Source organism: Colius striatus, chromosome 2 (genome assembly GCF_028858725.1).
Source record: "Colius striatus isolate bColStr4 chromosome 2, bColStr4.1.hap1, whole genome shotgun sequence".
In the NCBI taxonomy this organism is placed as follows: domain Eukaryota; kingdom Metazoa; phylum Chordata; class Aves; order Coliiformes; family Coliidae; genus Colius; species Colius striatus.
This window is the reverse complement of record NC_084760.1, coordinates 66846703-66872370: the sequence shown is the minus strand read 5'-3', so window position 1 is coordinate 66872370 and position 25668 is coordinate 66846703. Positions and strand designations below refer to the sequence as shown.

The window sequence follows — 25668 nt, the reverse complement described above, 5'->3', positions numbered from 1 at the left end:
CTGCCTGCCCTTACAGCCACGGCACTGGTCGCCAGGGTACCAGTTTCTCCTTTAACCCCTTTTTCCTTCTTCTCTCGACTAAGGCCTGACATTTTGTGCAGCTGGGTTGGACTCCAGCGGGCCGAGGTCTGTATGAAGGGGATACATGCTCTTAGTTTGTGGGAGAGCCTCTTCCCTTCCACCTTGCTTTGGGGGAGGGGAGCAAGGGCTACTCGGCATAACGAAACCCCGCCTGCCTTCAATCCGCTGCCCAAACAATGGCGTTATTTAAACGTATAAAGATATAGCTGTACAGAGATCCTTTAAAAAATGTTTTCACTGTCTCCAGCCGTAGAGACAGCGTCCACTTATTTGCTGGGAAAGGGCTCCTCCCGCCCCCTCCTACTCCTGCCCTCCCTCCTCCCCCGCCTCCCTTCCCCATATATTATTACTCTATGCCACCAACGTTAAAACAGCCCCACCGCGGTCGCTGCCCGAGTCACAGACACGGGCGTGAGGGAGCCTCTTCCTCGTCCCGAGCCGCCTCCAAGCCTCCGGGCGGCTGCTGGTCCCTGTCCGACTCCAGCACGGGCCCTGGCCCGGCCCGGCCCCGCGGAGCTGTCGAGCCCCGGCGGGTGCTGAACCGCCCGGCACGGGAGCGGGAGCGCGGCCGGAGCCCCGCCGGCCTCAGCCCAGCGCCCGGAGGGGAGGTAGGGGACGAAAGGCTGTGCGGGAGATGAGGGGAGCCGGCGGCGACCCCGCGCCGCCCGCCTGAGCCCCGCGCACAAAGCCGCGCTGCGGCCATGGAAGAGGAGCTGAAGTGCCCGGTGTGCGGCTCGCTCTTCCGGGAGCCCATCATCCTGCCCTGCTCGCACAATGTCTGCCTGCCCTGCGCCCGCACCATCGCCGTGCAGACCCCGGAGAGCGAGCAGCACTTGCCACCCCTGCTCCACCCGCGGGGCCCCGCACCGCCGGCCGCCGCCGCCGCGCCGGGGCCGGGAGCGGCCGCGGGCTCCGCCGCCTGCCTGGACTCGGAGTACGCGGCGGGCGGCGGCGGGGACCACGCGGACAAGCTGAGCCTGCACAGCGAGACCGACAGCGGCTACGGCTCCTACACCCCCAGCCTGAAGTCCCCCAACGGCGTGCGGGTGCTGCCGCTGGTGCCCGCGCCCCCAGGCTCGGCAGCGGCGGCGGCTCCGCGGGGCGCCGGCCCTGCCAGCTCCTCCCTCACCTGCCCGCAGTGCCACCGGAGCGCGTCCCTGGACCAGCGCGGCCTCCGCGGCTTCCCGCGCAACCGGCTGCTGGAGGCCATCGTGCAGCGGTACCAGCAGGGCCGCGCCGCCGCCGCCGCCGCCGCCAAGTGCCAGCTGTGCGACCGCAGCCCGCCCGAGCCGGCCGCCGTGCTGTGCGAGCAGTGCGAGGTGCTGTACTGCGCCTCATGCCAGCTCCGCTGCCACCCGGCCCGCGGGCCCTTCGCCAGGCACCGCCTGGTCCCGCCGCCCGCACACCCCGGCGGCAGCGGCGGCGGCGGCGGTGGCGACGGCGGGAAGGGGGCGGGCGGCGGCCGCAAGCTACCGACGTGCGCCGAGCACGACCTGGAGAACTACAGCATGTACTGCGTGAGCTGTCGCAGCCCCGTCTGCTACCAGTGCCTGGAGGAGGGCAAGCACGGCAAGCACGACGTGAAGGCCCTGGGCGCCGTGTGGAAGCAGCACAAGGTGAGTCTCTCCGGCTGGCCCGCAGCTGGGGCGGTACTCGGCGCTGGGATTTGTTCGTCCCAATGCACAGGCATTGGGTTGGAGTTTTGGGCTGTGGGGCTACTGTGTTCAGTTTTGGGCCTCTCACTACAAGACAGACACTGAGGTGCTGGTGCATGTCCAGAGACAGGCAACAAAGCTGGTGAAGGGTCTGGAGCACAAATCTGATGAGAAGCGGCTGAGGGATCTGGGAGCGTTTAGTCTGGAGGAGGCTGTGAGGGGAGACACGATCACTGCCTACAACTACCTGACAGGAGGTGGTAGCGAGGTGGGAGTCAATCTCTTCTTTCCAGTAGTGAATGATAGGACAAGAGGAAATGGCCTCATGTTACACCAGGGGAGGTTTAGATTCCAGATTAGGAAGAACTTTTTCACCGAGAGGGTTGTTAAGCACTGGAATGGGCTGCCCAGGGAGGTGGTGGAGTTGTCAACTCTGGAGGAAAGCCACGTGAGCTGAGGTGTTGAGGGACGTGGTTTAGCAGTGGATTTGGCAGTGTGAAGTGAGTGGTTGGACTTGATGATCTTAAAGATTTTCTCCAACCAAAACAATTCTATGGTTCTACTTCATACCCAGCATCTTCACAGATTCTTTCACTCATGGCAAGGTGCTCTTAGGTCTATGGCCCTCAATCTATGCCCAGCAACCCTGCAGCCTCTGATCAGGGCTAGAAAACCCACAGATGCCCTCACATGTTGGCCTCACCTTAGCCAGCAAATCTCAGGCTCAGCCAGGCCTCAGGCAGACACTTGGGATGAGTGAGTTCTTACTAACTTGTTTGCTTTCCACAAGGTCCTTGGCCATCCCATCCTCTCATGGGTGGCAGCAGCTGCCTGTGAGGAGACAGAAATGGTTATTCCTTCCTTTCCCACCTCCCTTTCCTCTGGAACTCGATGCAAACTGCCACAACCATTTCCCGCTACCTGTCAATGAGGGAGAGTGGCCCAGAGCAACCTAAATGGCTTAGATGGGGAAACATGATGAGGAGAATGGGACGTCACGTTGTCTCCTGGGCCTCAAAGAGGTCTCCCCTTCCACTCAGTTCCCAAAGACACCCAGAGGAATAGCTCAAGGGACTTTCATGACACAAGGATGAGTAAGGAATCATAGGATGGATAGGGTCTGGGAGCAAGTAAAGCTTTTTCTGATTCACATAGCATCACGGTATGATTCATGCTTCCCTGCAAGTGATGCTCCTCAGTCCTCCCTGGAGCTCCCTGAGGAGAAATCCAAGCCAGCTGCTTTGTTGCACAGGGGATTTGCCCAGGTCTGGTAGAGCTGCTGGGTCACCGTGCTTTCCTTGGTAAAAATAAGACTTTGCAACCATTTGAATAAAGAGCGAGACATGACCTTAGAAGCTGAAAGAACAAAGTTAGCTCCTTATGGCTAAGAACAGTGGGCCCGGGAAAAATGATTAGTTAATATATATGAAAGTACAGAGGAGATTTGAATACCTGAGTGCTGAGATCAGTCCTGTGCAACTTCTGAGGGAAAGGACTGCTCCCACAGCTGTGCAGGGAACACTTGGCCAGCTCCTTTGGCCGCAGGATTCCCTTCTTCTCACTCCCTGCTGCAGTTGGCAGTAGAGTGAAGCACAGAGACATCCTTTCAGACACTGCGGGAGGGCACAAAATCAAGACTGGTCTCATCATCCCTCAGCCGTGGAGTGGGTGAGCACAAGCTAGGCTAAGACGTTTGGCAAGACAGAAAAGTTACTTTTGATTTTAAGATTCCAAAATGATGCCCCTTGGAGTGATCCATCTGCATAACTTCTCCAGCTGAGAAAGACAAACTTCTTCAGCTCGTGTTTTCAGTTTGAATGCTCTGCTCAGGGCTCAGCCACCTCCTCCCTAACGTGATCAGTGTTTGTGCAAAGAAGTTCCCTTGGCCCAGCAACAGATGATAAGATGCTGCTTATATCAATGGCAGAATCCACTTCTGAGCAGAATTGTTTTAATGAGCAGGGACTGAGTTCAATCTTCAAGTGTGGCTGATATTTTGGAGAGTGTGAGAGACCAGCTTGTGCTGTATTGTGGTCTACCTTAAGCTAAAACTGTTTGATGCCTTTTGGAACAATGTGATAAACTCTGGTATATTCAAAGTTCAGAGTCAGTCTCTGACTCTTTCTTTCCTACTGTCAAATATTTTCAAAAGAATGAACAGTATCCTGGTTGTTTGTATTTTTACTGCACTTTTTCAAGGTGTCACAGAATGTGATTTTTCTCCTGATTTACAGACTCCATCAATGCAAATATTCTAGCAAAAAAAAGTAGTCAAAATAAACTAATTTGAGGACTTTAAAGTAGTGCTCTTGGGAATGTTATTTTTCTAAGAACAATGTGCTTGGCAGAAAATAAATATCATGGAATCATATATGGCCTGGTAGCCTAAATCATCAGCCCCCATTCATTCAGATAAATGGGTTTGGAATCAGATACTTTTCCTTAGACAGAGTTCTCAGATACAGCAATTCCTACAAGTTTATTACCTCTGGTTACTCTGGCCAAGCCATAAATTACTTACATTGAGTGGTACCATAATTTAAGTTTTATGTGTTCCTTTCAGATGCTCCAGGCGTAGCTGGTAGAGGCAACTGGAAGGACTCATTAGTCTTCTCAGCCCAGTACCTTTAGCAGACCAATATTTGTTCACCATCAGCTGATAAGCAACTAAAGCCAGTGGCTGGTGTTCTTCACCTAAGAAGGGTTGTTAGAACCATTTCCCCACCTCTCGGGACACGGTTTCATCCCACAGCAGCAAACTTCAAACACTTTCTCTGCTGCCTGTGGAACTGCTTTTCCAGAGGTCCTGCCCACCTTCAGTGTCGATCCCCGTTCCACTTCTGTATTAGCCTTTTGCTCATGCTGTTTGACTTTTCCTTTGCCAAGCCTTATATAGCAATTTGATGGCAAATTACAGTGCTGCAGGTCATGCAATGAAATGTGCATTTACCCTCAGCTCTACTGCTGGCATGAAAGCCATACTAGACTGGCTGACCCCTGTTAATGGTGCAGGTTCCCCATTAATACTGCTGTATATAACCTCTCCTACAGAGAAATTAGAAACATTGCAAAATAGCAACAGGGCGCCAGTGGCAGAAATCTGTGAAAATCCACCGCTTTAGCTGGACATTGACTTTCAGTGCATCTGGATCAGCAGTTGAAAGTTATTAGGTAAAACCGTGTAAGTCTTCTGCCCAACTCCTTTCATGTAGCAAGAACATTGGCATTGTTGTCAAATCAAAGTTGGTAGGCTTCTTGACCTACCAAAATGGGGAACGATGATGGACACATTTAATCAATGCCCATTCTAACTGATTTTATGTATATATATCTCTCTACAGAAACAGCTGGATAGGTCTGTGAAGGGCAGGCAGGCAGGCAGGCACTTGAAGGCAAGTGTTGGATTCCAAACCTCTGCTTTTATTTGCCAGCCTAAAGAATTGTGTTCCCAAACCCATGCGAGCTGTTTCACGATTCAGCACCAGGGCAAGCTTATCTAATCAATAGTTAATCTGCTGCTAAAGAGAGATGGAGGGAATGCAGGTTAAATGAGCATGAACTGTTCCTTTGAAAAAGGACATGGGCATTATCTGGTTCATTTTCTAAAATCAAAGGAAGCATCGGCCTTTCATGCCCATCTGGGATTAATTACTCACCCTTGTTATCTCTGTTCCTGTGTTTGATAGAAATAGAGACTTGGTATCCGTCTCCAGCATCCACATTATTGGTTGCAAGACCAGGTATTAAAGATAACGCCAAGTAGAATACTGTTTGTCAGGAGTTATTAATTGTCACAGTCAATGGAGCTTGTAACATTTCAGTTTGGCTTCCAGTAAGTATTTCTGCATCAGGAAAGATTGCTTTCAGTGTACAGGGCATCTTTTTATGGCTTGGTTGGTTTACTGAGTCATGTACCTCCATGTGATTTTAATGGGAAGTGCATAACTGAATCACACTGCTTTGTAATATATCTTTTACAAATGCTTGGAAAAACAAGGCAATTAGCTCTGAGTGGGTTTCACAAATGGGGATCTGGTCTCCTCTTTGGGTTCATGCTGCACTTGCGTTAATGCAGCCACGGGTTTTAATGAACACAGCAATTTGCTCACGAGGCCTTTGAACAATGACGTTGTTTTCTATTGTGGCTCTTTGCAATGGGGGCGTGCCAGGAGCCAGGAGTGACTGTGCTAATTGCCATCAGTACATACGCTGCTTACAATTGCTCTGTGATGATTCAGTTTCCTATGGCTGCCACGGTGCCCACTTGTAGCTTTTGTCTGTTCTTACCTGGTGAAATGCACTTTGAGATGATTTTAGAGCTAGGGCAAATGTTGGAAAAGTGAAAGTTTTACTTTTGCTGGGACCAACTATTAGTTTTGATGGGAAAGAAAGGACTCCTTGCCTTCCTGGGACAATTTAGTTAGGCCAGTCAATGGCACAGCATGCCATGCTTTTGTCGCCTGTTTCCTTCTCACTTTCTCCCCAGGCACTTGCTCAAATGCTGCTTCTACTTTGTCCTGCATCAGCTTGGAAAACCAAAGGCTCTGATGTGCGTTGTAAGTGGAGCAGAAAGTGCAGTAAAAAAGGGTGGCCTTTAAACTCTGACAACCATGATCAACTCATAGAGAGCTGGTCTGAAGTCCTGACTTTTTTTTTCCCCCCCCTTTTAAGGACCTGGAATTTGCTTCTGTGACCTCAAATAGTGTTCATATCAAACATCATCACCTTAATTTTTTTGTGAGATGACAGGAGTTTGTGTGAGTGACTGCTAAACATTGAAATATGGAGAAACATACACTATAATTTGTCTTCCCATTACATTTGTTACAAATGAGTTTCAGTAAAATGTATCTTATATTCAAATTTAGCACTAATATAATACCTACAAGTGGGCTAAAAGGATAAAAAAAAGTGTGAATACGAGGGAAAAAAACCTAGAATTGTTTCTTTCACAGCTTCTGGTCAGGGTTTGTACCCGCTTTCCACAGAGCTGTGTGGAGTCAGGCAGTGCCTCTGCCTGCATTAGGCTGCCTGCGCTCAGGGAGCTGCCAGACTGCTCTTTGCTATCCTGTGTGAGTGAGTGAGAGCATGGGGAGGGTGAGTAGGAGTCATTCTGTCGGGAAATAAGCTCAAAACTTTATCACCCTGAAGAAGTGAGCTGTGCCCTTTTCAGGGATGGAGTGATTTACTTCCCTCCAGGAGCAAGAGGGAAGCAGAGCATGAGTGGTGACTTACTGACTTTCTATTAGGTCCCGTCTCAGAGGCTCGTGACCTTTGCGCCTTCCTACATACAAGACAGTGTCTCTAGGCATACTCTAGTCCTTAGGAAACAAGAGATGGAAACCTTCTGAAAGCCCGACCTTAGCAAAAATGCTTCATCTTCCGTATCCTGATGTCAGTTGTCGTATCTGTTTGGTGAGGATAATTAACTGGGCATTGGCAATCTGGTAGTTGCCAAGGCAGCCTGAGGGGTTGAGCCGTGAAGAGAGTGTCTAATCTGCAGGACAGTCATGATAGGACCTATCTGGTCACTCCGCATTATGTCTGCACAGAGGCAAAATGCTGGATCTGGGCTTCCCATGGGCTGAGAAGCAGAGCAGCATGGTTTCTCTAATCCCAGCCAGGCTTCCAGGGAAACTGCACCTGGTCTGCTCTGGTCAGACCTTGGCAGTTCTAAGTCTGCCAGGGGCAGTGTTTCCTTCCTATCCTGGAAGTCCATCAGGAAGCCTCTGGTTTGGTTTAGAAATCTCAGGTGGCAGCTGAAGAAAGGCAAGATTAGCTCTTCAGTGTGGATTTACAAAAACCATACTCCATCTGTCTCAGCAGTCAAAATTTAGGGGAAGGGTTTTTTTCCCAACTTTTCCAGAAATGTTCACCATTTTTATGGGTTAGAACGTGGGAAACTGGAGCCCTAAAGGGACATTACTATGAAGTCTGAAAATGCAGATTTGTCTTTCAAGTCTTAGTGTATTTCAGGTTTGGTAAGATCTACCACATTTATAAAGAATTCAGACTTTGATGGGAAAAAAATGCCATTTTGGGAAGCTCTTGGGGATTTTTCAGCATGACAGATGCTGCTGTGTAAGTGTAAGACTATTATCTCCTTATATACGTGGGTAGCTGTTTTATAAAAGGGTATTTTGACTTCACAAGTCACTGCAATGTAGCAGAATATGCAGGCACAATGTTTAACTGCCCCCACATGCATATTTCACCTTTATTAAATCTTATTACAATTAAAAATCTTAACTATTCTTTTCTAGCACAAACACTCTGTGTGTGTAAGAATACATGAGGCAGCAAGTAAGCCTTTTAGCACATTTTTAATCACCAAATCCAGGGATTAGTAAGAAACACATTTGAATTTTATCTCTAATTTTTTCCTTTTTTTTTTCTTCTCCTTCTTTTTTCCTTGCAGGCACAGCTGTCTCAGGCTTTAAATGGTGTTTCAGATAAAGCAAAGGAAGCAAAAGAATTTTTGGTTCAGCTGAAAAATTTATTGCAGCAGATTCAGGTAACTGTAGAATAATAGCTGTTTTGCTAATACAGTAATCAATAGAACAGAGTGAATAATTTATTTGATAACTTTGTCTCCTGTGCTATTCCAGTCTTTCCTGGAATCATCTAACCTTTCTTGAATGGATTATATACATAATGCCTGCAACCCTCTCTTAGCTTCTAGATTGTTTGCTGTTTGTTGCAAGAAGCTGAGACTCAATACTGGACATCTGAGCTGTGTTGATTAGTATTTGATTGAATCCATGCTTCTAGGCTCCTTCCTGTCTGCTATTGCTTGGATTGGGCATTTAGGAGAAGTTCTCGATCCGACACACTCACAATTTACTACTTGTTTTCCATCTTACATGTTCTAAAACTGTACTCATTTCTGGACAAAATCCAGTCAACCTGTTTATTAGAGTATTTGTAGGAAGTAAAAAATCAGAAGAAACAAGCGCTTCTAAGTCAATGTGATTGTTTAATGAAGCACGAGATATTCTCATGTCTGTAACCGCACAGCTTTCAGAGTCAGAAAAGGGCTCATTGTGAATGCAGCAATGGAGGGCACAAACCCAAAACAGAACAAGTCCATTTTGAGCCACATTTAGACTCGTCAGTGTTGGAGGTCAGATGGTCCTCAAGGTTGTCACCCCGCAGAGTGTGGCTGGGAATGTGCCGCTGTAGTTTGAACCGTACAGTGCCCAGGAGGGGACACTTGTTACCACAGCAGCAGGTTTTCTGGTGGATATACATCATCTAGTCTACGATATGTCCACTCTACTCCTTCCTCATCTTCTGTCAACAGGTCAGACCTGTGCCTGCTAGTAACCAGAAAGCCAAAGCAGAAGTTCAAAAAGCTGTATTTAGTTTAGAATTTAATCACTGAAGTATTCCACTTTCCACTCCAGATGATGAATTTAAACCACAAATGCTGCCGAAACTCTTAGGCTGCCACAGGGCAGCATAGTTACCCAGCCTCACAGCCTTCTGTGACCATATAGGGGAGGGAACAAACTAAGACTGAGAAACTGGTAAAAAAAGAAGTCATGAATAACTGAAAGAAACCAGTGTGAAGCCATTGACTGTCATGTGCCATCTTTTGGAGACAGTGTGAGGTTTCTCTCAGTGGACTTCACCTATTTAAAAGTTATGTACCTCATCTAATCTAGTCATTTAGACCTCTTTTATTGTCCAAAGAGAAGGACAGGAAACTCTAGAGAGCAGTTCTTTCTATAGATATGAACACTTATTTTAGGATGGGTAAGTCATCCAGAACAGTATTTTATCACCAATCTTTTTTTGAGTCACCTAGCTCCATTAAAAATGTATTTTTCCCTCCTGAAACCTAAAGGTAGCCCTATTACCTCTATTTATGACTATGCTGTAAAATCCTGTAATGTGTTTCAATAAAATCACTGCCAAATTGCTCTGCAGAAGGGAACTGCTACAATTAGATCAAAACTCCAAGCCATTTATTTGATACTGCCCATTGCTTAAAATGCTAGAGGAGAACTCAGAAGATGAAATAGTATCCAGCAGTCACCCTCTGACATTTAGAGGTGCCTGGGCATGCAGCTGGATCTGACCCTCATGTGTTGAGCCAGTCTCTATTGTAAGTCTGAGTGAAGACATCCTATTTCAGCAAACCAAACCAGCAGGACTAAAGGTCTGAAATGATCACCCCTAGACTTCAACCCCTAATGAGCTTCCTGGTGTGTTTTTCTCCCAGTAGAAATTGCACTCATCCCAGATGATACTCAAGCAGCATTTGATGATAGCACATACAAGGGAATACTCCTGGTAGGCAGGTTTGCCACAGCCATGCTAGTTTATGGGAAAGGATTGAGATGAGTCATGAACGTGTCTTTTGGCATCTGGACCAAAACCCTAATTCTCAGATTGTTGTTTAGGAAGAATAGAGGGAGCTTCCATGTGTAGATTTATACCCAGAGCAAGTTATTTCTAATAGCCTTGTGATGGTGGCTGCGCACACGTACAGACATTTAGCCCTCAGCAGAAGTATCTTTAAAATGTATGTTTACACAAAGGAGTGAACAATATGTACATTTTACTACCCTTTCTCAATGCACAGCAAGCCAGTCAACCATCTGCACTCTTTATACCCTCTCTGAGTTTGCCAGAGCTACCCAGAGCTATGCTTTTATCTTGCCTGGGGCAATTCGCAAATTCATAATCTACTTTATTCTTTTCTCTGCTTTGCAGATCTGATGGGTCTCCCTTCTGTTTTCCATCCTTTCTCCTTTCTGAGGTTGCTCTCAAGTCTCTCAGTCTCTTCTTTCCAGAAACTGCCTGTTCCTCATTGCCCCTGTTGCTTCCTTGCTCCTCCTTGTTGCCGTCATTATCATTATTTCACGTTTTCCCATCTGCTGTCACAATTTCATCCTTTCTCACTCGAAAGAGGCACATCGCCAAACACTCTGCTTGATGTGTGAACAGAAAACGAGGAGAGAAATGATGCACTACGGCCATTGACTGATTCAGGCTCTGTACACACACCAGCACTTTGCTAGTAGCTCAATGCAAATAGGCTTAAGGAGGAGTCGGGTGTGATACAAGCAGAGGAGGGAGAGATGCAAACAGGAAAAGTCTAAGACAAACCTGTGAACAGTAACTCAGCTGTCTGGTGTCTCTCCCCCGACCTGTCTTGCTGGCAGGTCTGGGACTGCAGCAGAGGCCTCTTAAAGAAGAGTAGCCCTGCATCCCTCAGCTGGAGAATGGAGAGGGAAGGAATACAGTGCTGAAAATTTTGTTCTCAAAAGAGTGAAGACAAAGCAAATGAACAGAAAAGGAGAAAAAAACATAAACGAAAGACCACAGAGATGCTTCTCCATCTGCATGTGTTTAAAATCTTCTCACATTTAATGTGGGGTTTTTTTATTTTTCCATTTGAGTATTTGGGAGGAAAGCTGATAGGGCAGTTGAGCATCTCCTCAAAAGAGGATCGTGGAAGCTTTCTCCTTCTTCTGTTCTCACCAACAGAGGAAGTGAGAGAGAGCCTCCCTTTGAATGGGTGCTGCAGCATCAGTTCCACAGCCAGAGAAAGCCATCCTCAGGAGAAAGGGCAGCTCTGGACCTTGTAATACCATCTGCTCAGCTTTCTACTGCTGCATAGGATTCTGTGGTAGCATGGTTTGTTCCCCCTTGATAGGACAGAGGTTTATGTAACACAAAGTGATACCCAGGCCCTTCTCAAGGCTGAGTGCTGTATACCAAAGACTGTCCTCTGCCCAGCAGAGAGGAGATTTTTACCACAGTGTGAATAAAAAACCCCGCCACATGTTTTTGGGTTTTTCTTAAGCTAATCATGCATCTCTCCACTGCCAAGTGCTAGCTTTTAAAAAAAGAAGAAAAGTACTTGAAGCAATATACAAATCTGAGGGCTTTGTACATGATTAATTTCCTTGTAATAAGCCCATGGATCAGTTCTGGTCCATAATTCTTTCCTAATTGCCATGGTGTAGAGCCAGTGATTCCAAAGTTGCTACAGTGGAGTGATTAATGGAGAATAGGGCAGAGTCCTCTAATGTACATGTATGCACCGTGCATCTTAGCTTTAGCTTTTACCTTATGTTGTGCTAAATCTATTGTCCAGAAAGTGCCAGTAAATCAAGATTTTAAATAAGCTCACTTGTGGCAGAACACCTTACTGTTTTGTTTTGTAGCACACAGCTATTGCTGGTACAGCTATAATGTAATCAGAAAGGCAACAGGAATGCCAAGGTCTTGAAAGGAGTTCTTTTCTGAATAGAAAACCAGATAGGAATGAGGAATAGCTTAAGCTGTAAGATGTGCTTGCTTTTGATGAGTATGACTCTTGCCTTTTCCTAGGAGAATGGGTTGGATTATGAAGCCTGCCTCGTCGCTCAGTGTGATGCTTTGGTTGATGCGTTAACGCGGCAGAAGGCAAAACTGCTCACAAAGGTGACCAAAGAACGTGAGCACAAGCTGAAGGTGAGCACAACTCCCCTCAGCTGAGCACAACTGCTGATATCTGGTGTTAGTGTGCATTTAGGCAAGCCTCCAGCTCATTAAACTGTGAAAATTTTCAGTGACCAGATGCTAAAGTCCTCTATCAGGTCTCAGTTCAGCAGTTTAGTGGAACTGTGCTTATACACTTAACGTGAGGCATATACTTCAGCATTTAGTGAAATTGGGCCATCAGTCTTTATTCATCTGATGGTTTGGAGGTATCTTTTGAGAGGTGCTTAATGGTGAAGCCCTGTGTGTGGTTTGGATTCTGAGACCCATCCAAATAAAATGGTGGGATTTCAGTGTCTTTTCAAATCTCTGAAATTCAAGCAAGCCAGCTCCAGAATTCCATCTGCCACTCAAAAGATATCAAAGACATGCAGTAAAGGGAGATGGGGAGAAGAAAGCTGTAAATAGTTGGACAAAGTGGCAGTCAAGAAGTGTCTAAATAAATATATTTCTTGAAATGTTAAACTGCATACGTGATTTTGAGGTATTGGAGTGCCAGTAATAGTGTCTAAGACAGAAGGAAAAACTGAAGTGAAATATCTGTCATGGCAAACAGTGAAGAAAATCTGCCTGAGATCAACATTTGAAAACCCATGTGCTTAACGAGGACCGGCACTTAGGACATACTGCTTACAGAACAGCTAATCCTGCAGTTTTTTTCCTGTTAGGATGTTTTTCTCAGGATCTGTGCTATCAAACATAGTGCTACTAGCCCTAGTCTACAGCCATGTGGCTGCAGAATCAAGTCCAAAACTGGAGAAGTGAGGTGCAGCTTTTTTATTTCTTAAACTCAACTATGTGTTCTTAAGCATAGCAGGATCAATGGTGAATTGTAAAGAGAACGGTAGAGTATGAGCTGCAAGAAACCACTCCTGCAGTTATGCTCTATAGTATTTGCCTTTTAAGTGAAGGATTTTTTAAAAGCTCAGAGTTTAGTGACAGTGTGATTGTAAATGCGAATGCTTCCATTGCAGAAACATGTTCTGTGCTCTTTCTGCTCTGAGCAAACTGAATCTTTAAGCAATTAATCTGCTCTGAAAATTGAGATTCCCTGTGAACAACATTCTGCCAAGCTAATTATCAGTATTTACAGTACAGAAAATGTGAGTGTAACTGATGGAGATATGGCAATGGCCATATGGCAGCTAAATTAAGCATAGCTTTAACATGCTCTTTCATTCTTTGTCTCTTCCAAAATAATCCTATACAATTCAATGTAAGCTGAGGCAGTCATCAGAACTGTACTGATGCTTGTTTTCCAGGTTGTTTGGGACCAGATAAATCACTGTACACTGAAGCTACGCCAGTCAACAGGGCTTATGGAGTACTGTCTAGAAGTTATCAAAGAAAATGATCCCTCTGGGTTTTTACAGGTATTTTTCTTTCTGATGTTATGGGGTAAAAAAAAAATAAAGAACAGGTGAAGTTAAACTAAAAATTATCAGCTTTGCTTATTAGCCTCTTCCACCTTTGAGGCAGGTTCACCTTAACTCCTGGTAGTGCTGTCTAAAAGCTCAGTTAGGCTGGTGACTGCATGAGTGTCCCAGTGAAAGGACAGCTTTGGACAGCCACACTCTGACCGAGGCGTGCAGACAGCAGTAACATCACATCCCCAACTGCTGATGCCTTTCCTTTTGCCAGCGATTCCTTCTGGGATGAAAGATGCTGTGCAGCTAATGATGTCTTTCTGCAGAACATTCTTTTATTCTCATGTTAAAACTCCATACAGGGTCTCACAGAGCTCTGTGATCAATTTGGAGAGGTCTGTGATTCATCAAAGCAGTAGGTCTTGCTTTTTTGCTTCTCCCATTTACATTGCTCCTACCCATACGAAAGAGTCCTTTCAATACCTCCCCTCCAAGGAAACCTAGCCTTAAGGGCTTGCATGTAAGCTTGGCTTCACTCAGGTTGTTGCACCTCACAGGGCTACAAGACCTGTCCTGTAGCTGGAGAATCCAGATACTTCCTCTTTGCAAAATATGGCCTAGCCAGCTATTGCCTTAATTTGCAGGATATTGTTTCTTAGGTGCAAGCGTTGAAAGAGAGAAAACGTTTCCAGTTTTATTTTCAAATTCTTTATTTTTACTAATTAATTATATTATTTTTACTAATTATTTCCTTTTACTCCATTAATCTTGTTGCCTTATGTGCCTAAGAAGAAAGGCACATCAAACAGAATGGTCTTTCATGTGGCTGTCAGCTGAACAGGGCTCGCTGCACACATGAATGCATGCATGTCAGGGAGCTGCTACAGCATCCCAAAAACCAGGATGAGAATTAGCCAACTTAAACCTATTAGCACCAGATTGATTGTTCCCATCACGCCTGGTCTCAAGCAAGAATGTGTGATGTATATTAATCTCTAGACTTACTTCACAGATTTTAGCAGGCTGTTGGTTGGATACTGCAGGACAAATGGAACCTTTAGATCTTGTCTACATGTTAGTTACATACGTGCTTTATTTTCATTTCAGCTTACATTTCCTGTAACATTTGGGGCTTCATTCTTTGCAGTCACCTTTTATAAAAAAAACTTTCTATTTTTACCCTTTCTTGGTATATCTAGTGAGGTTTTCAAGGGAACCAGCAAACACTAAGGCAATGCATTACTTAGAGCAGCTACTTCTGGAGATGGGAAACTGAAACACAGCCAAGGGATCCAGCATCCCAGTAAGTGGCTTCAAAGTTGTAGGAAGGCTATGAGATACTCCTCCACTTCCTACACAGACTGATTAGGAGCTGTCAACGTTGGGGCTCAGGCAGGAGTGTCTTCCAGTAACAGTAATGAGGAAAGGTATCTGAGCTCCTTCAATAAAGAAAAGCTTTCTCTGACGTGTCAGAAAAAAAAAATGCTCCTTGTGTCTTACAGGAAGCTCACTGGGAGGGACTGCAGATTTCCAAATGGCAGCTTCCCTGAACTCAAGGACAGTTGAGTTCATTGATTTTCACAGAGATGGGATTTAATTTCCAGAAGGGTCTGTTGAGATCATCTTAGTCTGACTTGTGGTCTAATTATCTGTGGGCTGACCTATAGCAAAGCTTTAAAAATGGAATCAAGTTTTGATGTAGTGATAGAAAATCCATCATAGTCTTCAAAAATCTGTCAGCTTAGCACCCTCACCCTGAAAAATATACACCTTCCTTCCTATTTGGTTTTTTAAAGTCTTTCAGCTTTCATCCAGTGAAACATCTCTGCTGAATGGAGAGAATCTCTAACATTCACACCTCTCTTTGTGCAACTGCTTTTTAAACAAGAGAGCAAAACTCCACTGTACAGATCAGAGAACAGAGTGCAGAAGTATATGTGGCATTCAGAGGCACAATGTGTAAAATAATCTTTACAGGTTTTAAAATGAGGTTTTTTACTTTCCTGCTGTAAGTTGAGAATTGTTTTGAAAAGAAGAGATGAAGGGATGCAACATAAATGGACTTCACCCCAAAACGACCAGATCCTCTCTCAGCTGTCATGCTGTCATATTCCTACTTACTTTCTGCTCTGTCTCACAGGCATTCTGTCACTTCTAATATGTACATCTGCCATTTCATGATAAGCCTGATACTCTCTTTCAGATTTCGGATGCATTAATCAAGCGTGTTCAGATATCTCAGGAACAGTGGGTGAAAGGAGCTTTGGAGCCAAAAGTGTCTGCCGAGTTTGACTTGACCCTGGATAGTGAACCTTTACTGCAGTCCATTCACCAGCTGGATTTTATTCAGATGAAATGTAGGGGTGAGCTTTTATGATTTTCTTTTTTTTGTTGTTTTTTTTCTCTTTTTCATGCATGTGTTGAAACAGTCTTGGGAGGGACTGGGGTGTGGAGGGAGGAAAGAGGAATGACTTGAAATTGCTGGACAGCTTTATAAGATTTTCGGATTACTGAGTGTTTCCTAGAAAGGTGTGCTCACCTCACGTACAGCATCCTCAACAAGCTCAGATAGACTAGGTGCAGTTAAATTTTTAAGAAGATCAATTCTTCAGCAAAGGGCTATCTATCGTCTCTGAAGATTAAAAAGACATTAGCTGCCTAAAGCTTTATGCCATTTTACAGCATTCTTAGATTTAACACGATTAGTTCGAAGTACGAGTCACCCCCATCTTGTCAGAAACAGCCCTCAGCAAGTTGGCTGATGACACCAAACTGGGAGGACTGGCTGATTCCCCAGAAGGCTGTGCTGCCATCCAGCGGGATCTTGACTGGCTTGAGAGTTGGGCAGAGAGGAACCTCATGAGGTTCAACAAGGACAAGTGCACAGTTCTATATCTGGGAAGGAGCAACTTCATGCACCAGTACAGGCTGGGGATTGACCTGCTGGAGAGCAGCTCTGCAGAGAGAGACCTGAGAGTCCTGATTGATAATAAGCTAACCATGAGCCAGCAATGTGCCCTTGTGGCCAAGAAGGCCAATGACATCCTGGGATGCATCAAGAAGAGTGTGGCCAGCAGGTCAAGGGAGGTTCTTCTCCCCCTCTACTCTGCCCTAGTGAGGCCTCATCTGGAGTTCTGTGTCCAGTTCTGGGCTCCTCAGCTCAAGAGGGACAGAGAACTTCTGGAGAGAGTCCAGCACAGGGCCACCACAATGATCAGGGGACTGGATCGTCCTTCATATGAGAAAAAGCTGCAGGAACTGGGGCTGTTTAGTCTGGAGAAGGGGAGACTGCAGGGGGATCTTATTAATGTTTACAAATATCTAAATGGTGGGTGTCAGGAGGTTGGGGCATCCCTTTTTTCTATTGTAGCTAGCAACAGGACAAGGGGTAATGGAAAGAAGCTGGAACACAAAAAATTCCACTTCAACATAAGAAAAAACTATTTCACTGTTCAGGTGAGGAGCCCTGGCACAGGCTGCACAGAGGGGTTGTGGAGTCTCCTTCCTTAGAGGTCTTCAGGACCTCCCTGAACATGTTCCTATGCAACCTGATCTAGGTGAACCTGCTTCTGCAGGGGAGTTAGACTAGATTTTCTCTGAAGGTCCCTTCCAACCCTACCATTCTATGATTCTATAATTCTAAGTAGTAAATAAATACTTCCCTCCCACAAACATGTGCTTGAATAACGAAAAGAAAACCCACAACACTTTGGTTTAAATCTGGACTGTGCTGCCAATAATGTCCAGCTTAAGAAACTTCACAATTGTGAGCCAAAGATTCACACGGGGAAAAGAGCTCCCATGGCTATACCCTTTCTTGATTCCAGGTATCTGAATGATTCTGAGGGACACACTAAAGGGAAGAAAAGGTTGAAAAGAATATTTAAAAGCAGAAGCTCATGAACAGTAGATGCCTTTATCAAAAAAAACACAACCCATCCAAAACCCTAAAACATCATGTGCGTGTAATGAGCTTGGTTTATATGGAGAAGGATGAGAGCTGCATCAGAATTAGATAGATCTGTAGATTGGCTAGGTTTGAAGGCCATTGTGGTTGCTGGGAATGATGCCATTAGCTTCCCTCGGTGGTGATTTAATCCTTAATTATACATATGGGTGACAGGGTAGAGACTGCCAGAAGTCAATGAATGAGTTAAGGATAATCATGTCATGATGTCGGATATGCTTTTTTTTGACTCCAGGCAAGCAGAAAGATTTCTGTTCAGTTTATCTGTTCTCTCTGGGCCTAATCCTGAACCTAAGAGACCTAAGATGATGTAATTAGAGTGGATAATTTGGCAGATAAATATGTGGGGAAACAATGGATAAAAAAGGCCAAAGTCTGCCCACCAAGAATGGTTTGCATCTTGGCATAAACATGCTGTGTTAAAGTTATCCAAAAAGCATCCATGAGCTGCTCCTTTGAAATGCTGACAGCCAGGAAAGCAGAGTCAGCAGAGGAAGAGTATCACTGGTAAAAATTCTCTAAATACTATCTGTGCTTGTTTTTTATCATCAATTTATGTTTTACACTGGCCAAATTTATTGTTAAATATATTTAATACCAATATTCCACCACTCTCTTCCCAAACATTTAAAAAAATTTAGTTAAGCTATCCACTTAGATTGGTAAGTAACCACGGATCACTTTAGGTGAGGGCAGATTAGATATTTTTTGGACATTCATCTGACTTTAAGCTTGAAGACTTACAGGGCTTTAATTGAGCCAGATTCACTGGAGCTTTATGAGAGATGGTCATACCTGCTACACTCTCATTTATCATAGGTTCGCAGTGAAGCTCAGTCTGTGAAGCAGAGAAGAAGACAGGACTTGCTTCTGCCCAAACTTACACAGAGCTTATGAACACCCCTGGGCTTTGCTTTTGCTCCCCAGGTGCATATTGACAGTTAACCCTCAAAAAGGGCTTTACCTTGAGCTGTCTTAGCCTTGACAAGGGACTACCTGTGGCCCATCACAGGTTGGTCAGCACAACTGTGTACACACTATGCAAAGAATGGTGGAAATGGCATTTAACCTGGCCACCATTCCTGAGAGTGCATAAGGATGGTGTTACTCCTCCTCACACCTCTGTGTGCCCAAGCAGAGCAAGCAACTGTCTGGTCCCAAGCTAACATTCATAGATACTGAGGATTGTTTGATATGTAGAGGTATATTTAGCATAGAATGGGGGGGAGGGGGTTGGAAGGGACCTCTAGAGTTCATCTAGTCTAACCCCCTGCTAAAGCAGGTTCCCCTCCTCCTATCACACAGGAACATGTCCAGGCAGGTTTTGAAAACCTCCAGAGAAGGAGCCTCCAAACCCTCCCTGGGCAGCCTGTGCCAGGGCTCCTTCACCTCAACACCAAAGAAGTTTCTCCTTGTGTTTAAGTGGAACTTTTTGTGTTCCATCTTGTGTCCATTACCCATATTTATGTTTCTCAGTTTATGACTGCAAATCTATTTGTGTTTGAACTGCTCAGTCTACAACTTTGACTTTTTTTTTTCTTTTTCTGAAACTTTATGAACTCAACCAGCTCTGTGTTATCTTCTCATGCACAGTGATCTTGCATCGAGAAATACAGGTACCACAAGAGTAGGCAAATCAGCATTTCAGCAGTGAGCACCTAGGCTTGCTGGGAACGTCGCTTTGATGACTCTGAGGAGAAGCTGGTGTTGCAGTGAACATTTTGCTATTTATCACCATCAAGGCTTGTGTATTTCTGAGCCTCTGATTTCGCAAAGAAAAGTTTACATGTCTCTTCACATCTATTCCTCTTCAATCCTGCCTACCCCAGCACACCAACAACTCATCAATCTTTGCCAAATGTTAGTGTTGAGAGCGTGTTATCAAGTCACTATACAGGTTGATCTGACAAGAGCAGGTGCATTAAAGACATCAGAGATGATCTGTAAAGGAGGTTTTGGGGAAGCCTAGGACAATAGGGCAGTGTATTTTTTTCCAATTGCAAGTTGTTTTGTTCCAAAAGCTTTGCAGTATAAGGTTTATACTGCTATTATTGATGCTTAGTGCATGACTGAATTTCTGGGTTTTTTTTTTCAAACTCTGGCCTCATTCAACCTCAGTGAGCTTACATGGGTCATTTAGAGTGAAAGCGTGCTTGTAAGTAAACATCGATTCACTGTGTTAGACAAAGAAGAATGAAAACGAGAACAAATCACATTACATTTGCTTTGCTGACTTGTTCGTGGACCTTAGTGGTGGACTCTCTATAAGCCTAGATCTAAAGCTCATCTCAATAAGTAAAGATTAGGGGGTGTTCTTTCTTTTTACAGAAAGAAAAAGCAATTTGGTAACAAAGTAAATGTGCAGAAATGTGATGAGTGCAGAAGTAATGCTTAAACAGTCGTGTTGACCAAAATGTCTGACAGCTCACTGGTGAGCCCCATGCTCCCCAGGTTAGGTGACCTGCTGAAACATGTGCATAACTCTAGTAATTGCTGGGCATTTTGAGCTTTCCCAGACCACTTTTCCTCCATCCGTGTTTTCTTCTCTCCATAAGTTTTTCTCGGTATCTTGGCAGAAATTTCTGGTCCTCTTTGATGACTGGCTCAAGGCATATGTCATATTTCCTTAGTTCAAGTGATGGGCACAGGCAAATACGCATATTATGTGTTCTGAATACTCACACTCATGTTCCTTCTCCTCGTTAGGAGTAACTCCTTCCCTCTTCAGTAAACCAATCCATGAAGATCGCCCAGACATATCTCCTGCCACAAACCTCTGCTTCTCCATTTGTGGGCTGTTCCAGCCCTGATAATGAAAGAGTAACCATTTCATTGTTGGCTTTATCCCTTGTTCTGTCTGCTCTGCATCATGGACTGGAGTCTTTGGCTGTGGTCTTTCCTTCTCTCTCAAAGATAATGTTTGTAGGGCACTTGCTACATCAGTGGCTCAGGCTATTGCAGGGCTGTACTGCAGTTTTTGAGGAGGTCAAAGTTTGCATATTTCCAAGGTTCCTGTTCCTTCACCCCATTTAGTCCTTTAAAAATAATTCTGGGAAGGAGTAGGGCATCATTGCACATCTTGCTTGTCAAGAGAATATATAACAGACAACATCTTAGAGTAGCCCTTCTCTCTCCTGAGAAAAGATCAGCTGTAAGATACGTTGAGCAATGTGGATTTGAAACTGCTGATGTGAGACATCAGTATCTCATTTTTTAGCTAAGTGTGACCTGCATGAAGCACTTCTAAAATAGCAGGACATCATTTAGACTCTTTAGTACGTCCTGCTGTGCCAAGACAGTATCATTTCTTTCTTTATATTTTTAATCTTCAGCTCTCTAGAGGACTTAAAAGTTGAACAAGAAGTGGGACAGCACTGTAATTTAACATCTGAGTCTTTTTTTTTTCTGATACTTAGCCTATATTTTTCTTTTCTTTGTCCTGTCCCATTGCTCTTCACTATGAAGTATACCCCAGCGTCCTGATTGTTCAACTCACTTTGCACCTTCCTGTGACTTTTACAACTGTTCACCTTTTCTCCTCCCAGAGGAACGCTGAGATCAAGGCAAATCTCTGCCCATCAATGTCCAGTACAACTGCTTGGTGGGAGCCTCTTACCTCTCTTTCAGCTACTGTAGGCTGTGCGGTTCAGGCCATGGGCTGGCCCAAGATGGGCAGGAAGCTGATCAGGATTACTCACAAAAACTTACGGTGAAGTAGCTCAGGTGGTTCCCTGTAGTACATGTGACTCTTACATGTCAAACCAAAATTTATACTGTCCCTGGGAAGTTAAAACAACAGTACTTGGCTGTATAAAAACATATTATAATCCTAGACATCATTCATGTGTCCATGATTAAGAGGTTCTCATAAAACATTTACCCTACCCAAAAGATTCTGCTCTTTTTCAGCATTATGTATCACATGGACAGTCCCTGAAAGCCTCCCTTTCCTAGTATTCCTAGGAGATTTTTGCAGAGGTTAGTGGTTTATTCAGAGGTGAGAGGATACTGTCTATTTTGCACTTTACAAACTTCAGGAATTAGGTTTTCATCCAGTTTTGCCAGGGGAGGTCTCAGAAGTGAGAAGGACCCAGCGAATGCCTTCTGAGAAGGTTAACTGGTTAGCAAGTGGCAGGAGTGTGGTAATAGCTGATTCAACCCCATCTTCTCTCAGGCTCATCAGTCCCTGGAAATACACAGGCTAACAGACAGAGACAAAACTCTAAAGTGGTTCACTTAAAAATGTCATTAACTCTGATTTCCTCATTTTCAGGTTTTTGACTCTTGTCTCATTTCTGTTACTCTGCAGACACTGTGTCTCCTAGAGAAAAGTCTGAACTTCCCATGTGAAAAAACAAGCAGGTTTTTATTTATGACGCTCTCTGAATCATCTTTAAATATCAAGGAATAGGAACAAGGCTTTTTTTTTCTTCTTTTTTTCTCTTTTCACAGTAAAAAACCTTCCAGAGCTAATTTATAAAGCTTCTTTGTTTCAGACCACAGTCATTCTTCTGGGCTACCAACCATCCGTGTTCACTGCAGTGATAGATGATGCCAGCAGAAAGCCACGGTAGCTTCTACACAGTTTATCACAAGTGTGATGTTGACTTTCCCGTCTCTTCCAAAGTAGGGGTGAAGCTATAGCCCTGTCATGCAGTATGGTCCATTTTCCCACAGACTGCTTGGCTCACAGAATGTGAACAATCCTCTTTTATTCAGAGAGGTAAAGTAGGACGAAAGAAACAGCTCAAGGGCCTAGCTTTCATGCAGATGGAGGGAGGAAAATAAACTAGAGGCTCAAAGCTGAGTAGGTAAAAGAGGAGCAAACTGAGATTGTTAAGAGCTAAGTCAATGAATGCTCAGAGCGCTTGGCTCCTTGTAAGGCACGGTTGAGCTCTGCAGAAATGATCCTGAATGATGAAATTCAGCCTTGGGCAGAAGACCAGGCAGGGTCTATGCATCACCTACATCTCGCTTAACCTGTGTGATTTCAGCAGTACAGAAGTTCCTTTTTCTATCTGAACCAAGGGACTTAGAATTTGTAAATGGAACCATTTTCTTCAGCAGTTTCTTTTAGGTATAAGGCCTCCATGAAGATAACATATCCAAGGTAGTTTTGGTGAAAAACTGGGCTAGTGGTGTTGTGTTAGATTAGATTTTTAAAAACATAACCCTATTGTGAAGAATTGTTTTCCTGCTGTTGGTGGAGTTCAGGCTGTATCTGCCATGCCAGGAGGAGTGCCTGCTCTCCTGGTTAATGACCCAAATCTTCATGAAGGAGCTGGGCTTCCTGGCAGCACTGTGTTTCCTGTGCTGTCCCGTGGCATCCCCTGCCACTGCTGCTCCATCTCTCCTTTTGGGGACAGTGGGGGCAAAGTGCTTTAGTGTTAGAACAAAGCTCTTCCAGGCAGTGACCCCCGGGAAGGAAATCAGACATGAGATCTCCAGACTGTAGTTCTTGTGGGGCACCAGAAGCACGTCCAGATATGTTTCTGTTTACGTATTTCAGCCAAATGATTTGCCTAAGCAAGTAATGACATTTTGTGATACCATTTTTATATTTGCCTTATGTTTCAAGGCAGGGAACAGAGCCTCTTCCTAACGAGTGTCAACTCCCCTGTGAGGGGAGGGAGGTGAGCGGGCTCCATACTGCTCGTGGCACAGACTAATGGGGTTGGGCAGAGTTACACTAATCTGTACCCAGTTCCTGTTACAGTGCCACCCGTCCCGTTACTACAGCTGGAGAAGTGTTGCACCAGAAACAACAGTGTGACATTGGCCTGGAGGATGCCACCTTTGAGCCACAACCCCGTGGATGGTTATATCTTGGAACTTGATGATGGAGATGGTGGCCAATTTCGAGTGAGAATTTCATTCAGCATTTATTTGTTTTTCTTTGTATGTGAGTTTCTTCAGGATATGGATTTGTGTCTGTCTGAGGGTGGGGAGAGGGGGTAGGGAAGATACAGATTGTCAAAAAACAATCTCTACTGTGCCGTGTGGATGTAGAAGGCGGTGCAGATGCTCCTAATTAGGACACCCAGCTTGGGTAGGAAGTTTGGTTATTCTCAGGGCTCTGGCAAAGAGGCCCTTGAGGTCTCCCCTGGAGTGTAGCAGAGCAGATAATCCTGTACTAGCCTACAGGAACTGAGAGTGGTTCATTCCACAAAACAGATTTCTTTGAAGCCCTTACTCTCGTCTGTCAATAGCACCCAGTTTCAACAGCTGAGATTCCTGGTCCAGAAATGCAACTCAATTTTTCCTATTTTTCTGAGTAAAAAGTGGGATCCTGCATAAAACTACAGGATTTCTAAATATTTTCTCTGGGAGTGTGTCAGACAAGGCTGGAGAAGCTTTCTGCTGTGATGGGGTTGATAAGGACAGAAAGGCATCCCCAGTGCCTTCCAGCCCCTCAGGGTGATGCCTCAACTGCTTCCTCCTGGCTGCAGGTACAAGGTACTTATAGGCTCCTATCCCTTCTCGACACATCCTGATAAACACACTACAGAAAAGGATCAATCAGCTTTCTGCCATCTTTGTCCTGGTGGAAGCTGTGGTCCTCCTTCCTCAGGCAGGCTTCATGCTCCTCTTGCTCCAGGACCAGTTTAGCCCAGTGCATTCGTTCCCTAAGGGTTACTGCCTTGAAAACCTCTGGAGATCATTGTGGAGTACAGCTGCTGTCTTCACAAATGGGAAATTTTGCCAAAAACATGTGATGGCATTTCTTCAGGAGCTGCAAACTGGTTTGTTACTGGAAACCTATGTTTCTCAGGCAGAAAATGGCTTGGCATGGGCCCACCTAAGGAAGTGCCTCCTTGTGCCAAACTGTTAAAAGGCACCTGATTTGGATGCCTCTCATTAGAAGAGAGAGTGATACTGGCAGAGAAATTTGAAGAGGACAATGTTTCACATAGGTTTGAGGAGGCTGGTCTCCAATACTGACAGTGTGAGAAGATGCCTTTTCAGATGGCTACTGGGAGCTGCCAATGTAGATAATGTTAGTAGGTAAGAGTGTTACCAGTGTGTAATGAATGAAGAATTGGGAACAGGATGTTAGGAATTCCAGTGTCTTGGATCAATCTGTTCAAGTGTTATTCACATTTAAACAAATACTTGTGAATAAGCAAGATTTCAGGCTGGTACATATCCAAGCCCATTTGTGCATGGGTTTTTGTAACTGGCAAAAGTTTCAGGACTGCCAGCAGCGCCATGTCAAGAATTTTGGTTGAAAAATGTACAAAACCGTCTCAACCATTAAAAATCTAGGGTGACAACTTCTCAGGGAACGCTTTCCTTGCTGTGGTAGAAACACCCTTAGTTTTACCTGTTGAAAGAGAAACTGCAGGCTTCTCATCAATGCCATTTGAGTAAGTTTGCTGATCCTTTTTGTGAAGGAATACATATCTGAAAGCAGAAACACTGACTGCGTTTTATCAGTATTCGATGAGTGGACTTAAAGAATGCTTTTTGTCTCCCATCATAGCAGAGAGTGTCCACCTGAATAAACACAAGCAGTGAATGGTGGTAAAAATACAAGATGGTTTAGAAAATCTGAGAGCTGTCCTACAAATATGACTATTGTCCCAGACAGCATAAGTTATAACATTGAGATAAACTAAGCAATTTGATTAAAACTCTTCTTTCTATTCATTAAAGATCATCAGCTAAGTCAGGACCCAAGAGATTTTGTCATTTGTAGCAGCCACTGTGGTAGTGGACCAACATGGCCAGCTGTAAACTTAAGTAATCCCTTTCTTATTCATCACATACTTAATTCACTTTAGTTTCATCTCAAAGAGCTTTAAGCAACAGGACTACTCTTAGGCGTATACTTAAGTGTCTTAACTGAACTGGGTCCTGAGCAGTCTCCTTAATTACTGCCTTAAGCTTTTTAGGGCCTTTGCTACCATAAATCTATGGATTTCACAGAACTTGAGAAATGAGAGGTGGAAAGGAGTTGTGGCTTTCAGTCTGCTGCCAAGACGGGATTTTTTCCTTTTCTTCTGTTATCTGTTCAGTTTTCCAACAAACATCATGCTCCCAGGCTTCTTTCAGCTCATCATAGACTGTATAATCTGACTGATCCTCTTTCTTAGTCTGC

At 44.7% G+C, this 25668-nt stretch overlaps 1 protein-coding gene across 2 annotated transcripts in view; it reads left to right on the top strand.

Annotated features, from left to right (window-relative positions):
• The first annotated feature begins 782 nt into the window (after positions 1-782).
• The window catches only part of TRIM67 (tripartite motif containing 67), a 34034-nt gene continuing 9148 nt past the window's right edge, over positions 783-25668 (top strand). Inside the window, exons 1-6 of one of the 2 annotated variants that reach the window (XM_061989917.1) lie at positions 783-1697; positions 8155-8250; positions 12084-12206; positions 13496-13606; positions 15804-15957; positions 23284-23429. In XM_061989917.1, coding sequence (XP_061845901.1) covers positions 783-1697; positions 8155-8250; positions 12084-12206; positions 13496-13606; positions 15804-15957; positions 23284-23429 — 1545 coding nt within the window. Of the gene's footprint in view, positions 1698-8154; positions 8251-12083; positions 12207-13495; positions 13607-15803; positions 15964-23283; positions 23430-25668 lie in introns of both variants that reach the window. The other variant, XM_061989916.1, reaches the window with a different exon arrangement.